This window comes from Corythoichthys intestinalis, chromosome 11 (assembly GCF_030265065.1).
Source record: "Corythoichthys intestinalis isolate RoL2023-P3 chromosome 11, ASM3026506v1, whole genome shotgun sequence".
NCBI classification, from domain to species: Eukaryota; Metazoa; Chordata; class Actinopteri; order Syngnathiformes; family Syngnathidae; genus Corythoichthys; species Corythoichthys intestinalis.
This window is the reverse complement of record NC_080405.1, coordinates 35,903,524-35,908,209: the sequence shown is the minus strand read 5'-3', so window position 1 is coordinate 35,908,209 and position 4,686 is coordinate 35,903,524. Positions and strand designations below refer to the sequence as shown.

The window sequence follows — 4,686 nt, the reverse complement described above, 5'->3', positions numbered from 1 at the left end:
TTTATCAAGTAACTTCCCGCCAAAATGCGACTTATATATTGTATGTTTTTTTTTTTCGTCTTCATTGGGCATTGAATGGCTGGTGCGACTTATGCTCAGGTGAGATTTATAGTCCGAAAAATACGGTACTGTAATTTGTTATTTGCAATAAATTCCCCAAATACTTAATGATATGTATGATTGCCCATTCTGAGCAGGGGAGGCTCCATCAATGCAACAAACATTTCATGACTAGGTCATGTATATGCAGGGTTGAAAGTGGCTAGAATTTCTTGCCGGAACTCCCCGACGTGAAGGCCACCACGGAGCCAGAAATTGTATTTATTTTATTTTTTTCTTTCATTTTCATTTCATTCAACCTCCTAAACTACAGAAATGCAAAGAAAACTGTTTGAGCACAGTTCTACAACACATACAAGAACTGATTTTCATTCAAAATTGTATTTTTTCAATGATTTGCAAAATAAAAGTTAACAAAACAGCACTTATTCCAACCTCCATCTCCTAATTTTTATTTTGCTTCATTTCCTCACATACTAAATGTCAAATCTCAATTTTAATTACCAAGAATAGAGGATGTATATTAAAATTGAAGTTATTGTAAATATTTATTTTTTTTGATTAAAAATAAAGTTATAAGTAACATACATTCGGAAAAATAAGTACAAATGACTTATATTATGCACAGTGAAATGGAATATATTTTTAAGATCGCGCAGGCATTGACTTTTTAAATCATAAGGTAATGAATAAGTAGCCTAACATAAATGAACAAATTTCAGTCCAAAGTGCACATTGACAGCTAAGTTGTTCTGAACCTCCCCATCAGAGCAAATAAAACTAGATATGATAAATAAGCCTCAACTCTTTCGTTGCTCTTAAATATTTGATCAATTTTATGTTTCATTGCCCTTTATTTGTCGCATCACTTCAACAGCCTTTTTTTTGTTTTTTTTTCTGTTCAAGAAAACATGGAACATTTGAACCAATCTGAGCTAACTATCTCTGCTGATCACATGTCAGCATGTCAGCCAATTGAAATTATAAATGAGTCCAGGCGATTTGCTTTGCTGCGTGCATTCGCACATTGACGTGACTCATCATCGTCAGACTCAGATAACTGCAGCAGCTGGGAAAACCTCCATGCCGTCCGTGGGATAAAATAAATAATAAATATTGATGGAAACGGATTACGCTACACAAGCACTTTATTATGCTTGATGTTAACATTTGTGTATGTAAATCTGATGTTGGTATATTGTTTTCTTCTTGGAGATGAAATGCATGTGTGGCAGCTTAGCATTTTTTTTTTTTTTACATACCGTTTTCATATTTTCGGAATCAAAGTACCGTGTACCAATACAGCTTTCCGGCCCTAGAATCTTATACTGGAACAGCACTCCGGCCCTGAATCTTATACCGGAACTGCGTTCTAGCCCGGAATCTTATACCGGAACTGCGTTCCTGACCGTTCTGGCCCACTTTCACCCCTGTGTAAATGTTCAATAGGTCAGTATAAAGAATAGCAAGCATCAAAAGTTTACCTTAAATAATGCCTTTCACATGTGTATCAGGTAGCGTTAAAAAGTTAAGGCATAGTCAAAGAGCACAAACTTTTGTATGAAACATCATATTTTCAGCTTTACTGTGAAAAGGACATTTCATAATATACTCATGTTATATTATTTCATGGCCAGAAAATTAGTGCAACTTCTCAACAACTTACAATGTAAAAGTTACAACCCTTCAATTTTAATAAGTACTTTCCATCAGGCAGTTTTTTTTCCCTTCAATGGGCTCCAACAACTATTTAATCCGTTTTGTCTCTGAATTAGTGAAGAAATCGTAAGAAAGTGTTCAAGTTACTAAGACAAAGTAAACATTTTCCTTTTTTGCACTTCAAGGAAGTATAACTGGGAACAATCACTTCCACAATAGAGCACAGTGTAAAATAGAACATGTCAATTTTATTACTTTTTCCCCTCCACCATAATGATGTGATAACCAAATTTGGTCTTGACAGGGGGGTCTGTGTAAACAGGCTTATCCATGGAAGAGACGGCCAAGTTGAAAGCAGCCTCTTGAAAAGGTCCAACCATGGATCCTCGCGTCATCCATCCCAGATCACCCTGTCCAAAACATTCAAAATGAGTCAAAATGTAATCTATTCCATCAATATCAATATTTTTTCCCCTCTTTAGGTTCACTGGTGAAACCCAGAACTGTAATAGTGTCCTTACTCCTTGTCTCGCTTTGTCTTCACTGTATTGTGATGCCACTTCGCTAAAACGAACTCCTGCCTTCAGTTTCTCCATTGCTTCCATGCATTTCCCATGTTTTTCGCAGAGGATGTGGCGAACCTGGATACAACGTACAAGCGAGTGATTTGTGTTTAGCTAAATGAAATCAAACAGACAAAAGAAAAATTACGTCTTTATCCACCTTTACTGCAGTGCCTCCTTTCGGTGCCTTCTCCTTCTTGTCAGCTTCTGCACTTCCTGATGCACCTCCTGAACACAATATTCAGCAAAGAGGACAATACACACACATTTTTATAATTAAGAGTGACAGTACCGCAGCAATATTAACTCGAAAACAGCGCTTAACAGATACTTGAAATAAATATAAATGCAGGGGTAAGCTAACGACATAATACAAGTCCTGATTTATGATAATACAACACATTTTAAGGAAAAAATGCACAACTAAGAAAAAGCAAACCTTTCGCTCCCTTGGTACCTTTGCCTTTTGGTGGCATTTCATGTAATTACTGAAATTCAAATGAGTGAAAATGTAAACAACACTTTTAAGAACAGGCTCATGCTTCTGTGCAATTGGATATGCGCATGCGCAGTAGTCTTCAGTCTTCTTCTACTGCGAAATGCTTGTACATGGTAGATAGTTCAGGGTTATTCTGCCATCTAGTGTCCAATGTGTTGTTGGCATGCACAACACTTCCTAAAAACGTTATTTAGAATCACATTTTTTTTTTTATTGTTAACTCATCCAATGCCATCGACACTAACTTCAATTTCATTATAATTTTTATTGGAATGAACATGTTTCAGTGCCATTGACAGCAATTGACGTCCATTCCATTTGGACTGGGAGGACTGTCAACAATCGAATATGTTAATTTAAGAAAACAGTAAAGTTGATCCGGGAGTACAAAGGTTGTTGCTGTATTTCCTTACTTTGAGTCTCTGAAGTGGTAATATGCCACACTAATGTGTGATCAGTGTAAAACATCTAATTTATCGCAGCAATACCAGCCAAATGTGTTTAATTCTTCAAAGCCTTGATCATTTCATTGGTCTGCTACCCCCCCCCCCCCCCCCCCCCCCCATATCATTGGTCTGCTACCCCCCATTATTTCCTCAACTAACCTACTAAATTTACACTAGGGTCAACAAACGTCCTCTTTTGCCCTGACATGTCCACTTTTCACATCCTGTCCAGTGCGTCCGGCAGGGTTATATAAATTCATGAAAATGTCCGGTTTTCATTATTTTTCAAGGGACTAATTAGCTTGTGTTGAAATTGACTGACGCTTTGCACAGAATACTACGGAACTGTGCTGCCTGCGACGTGTTCCCAGAGAGCCTGTCCAGTTGATAATACTTTTATTACGATCAATACGTATGTAATCAAATGCTCATGTACCCATAAGGGTAATTAAGACGAAAATACCTTTATTCTACTTTAGATACAAACTTGCACATGCGTGCTCAATCACAGACTGGCTTTATCATGGTGTCAACTGTCAAGTTTCATTCACAAACAAACCTTCGACACGACAGGAGCTCACATGCTATCGGTATGTACACTTGCTAAACTTACTTTTCGGCAACTGTTTACTTCTGTCGAAGCTTTGTACTGGTGTGATCTGTAAAATCCCGTTTGATGTTGCATCATTGCGTTGCTGATGATTGTAAACTTTTATAGCAGTGTTTGATTTTGCCTCGGCTACTGGTGCTCACTAATAGGGTAGCTGTCAGTGAGCTAAGCTGTGCTAGGCATTATGGGAAATGTAGTTTTAAACTGCTGAGTTTGGAAACATGCTGGTTTAATCGTATGTCAGTTTATTTCGGTTATTGTTTGTGTACAATCGAGAACATTGAATGAGAATAACAATTGAGTGGGAGTAACAATTTGTCAACGAAAATTGTCGTGATAGTAATTTATGAAAATGTTTAGTTGGCACATAGCCTACTGTATGTGTGTGTGTGTGTGTGTGTATTGAGTGGACTACATTTCCATGGGTCTGCATTATATTATGTTATTATTTTATGATTATTTAATTCCATTTTTTTTTTTTTTTTTTTTTTTTGCATTTTCATTGTTCAATTATTTTTAGGAATAATAAAGCCTTTTGAGTAATCTCTGAGAATTTGTGTCTTTGGTTATATACTGTATAGCTAATTTTTTAATCAAACTTAATGTTTATATCCAGATGGAGGAGGCACACTTTAATATTTTAATTATATATGGTGTAGCACAAAGACTTTTTAGGAAACATATTTAATCAAATATTAAATGTAATGATAAAACAAACAACCCAATTGGCTGCAGGAACCAATAACAAACCAACAGACATTTAACAATCGAAAAGGGGAAAATGGTGGGAAATTTGTTAACAGAATACAAAGGACCCTCCTCTCAGTTTTCAAAGCGTGCGGTCTCCAA

General features: G+C 36.5%; 1 protein-coding gene across 2 annotated transcripts; it reads right to left on the bottom strand.

Moving 5' to 3' along the window:
* Positions 1–1,369: 1,369 nt before the first annotated feature.
* On the bottom strand, positions 1,370–2,889 carry pin4 (protein (peptidylprolyl cis/trans isomerase) NIMA-interacting, 4 (parvulin)). 2 transcript variants are annotated; one of them, XM_057849328.1, is made up of 4 exons: positions 2,722–2,879; positions 2,443–2,498; positions 2,241–2,360; positions 1,370–2,129 (listed from the first exon to the last, which is right to left on the bottom strand). In XM_057849328.1, the coding sequence occupies exons 1-4, from the start codon at positions 2,756–2,758 to the stop codon at positions 1,971–1,973; spliced, it is 372 nt and encodes a 123-aa protein (XP_057705311.1). In that variant the 5' UTR covers positions 2,759–2,879; the 3' UTR covers positions 1,370–1,970. The 2 variants fall into 2 exon arrangements, with proteins under 2 accessions (XP_057705311.1, XP_057705310.1); XM_057849327.1 differs by having other exon boundaries at positions 1,382–2,129; positions 2,443–2,510; positions 2,722–2,889.
* Positions 2,890–4,686: the final 1,797 nt, after the last annotated feature.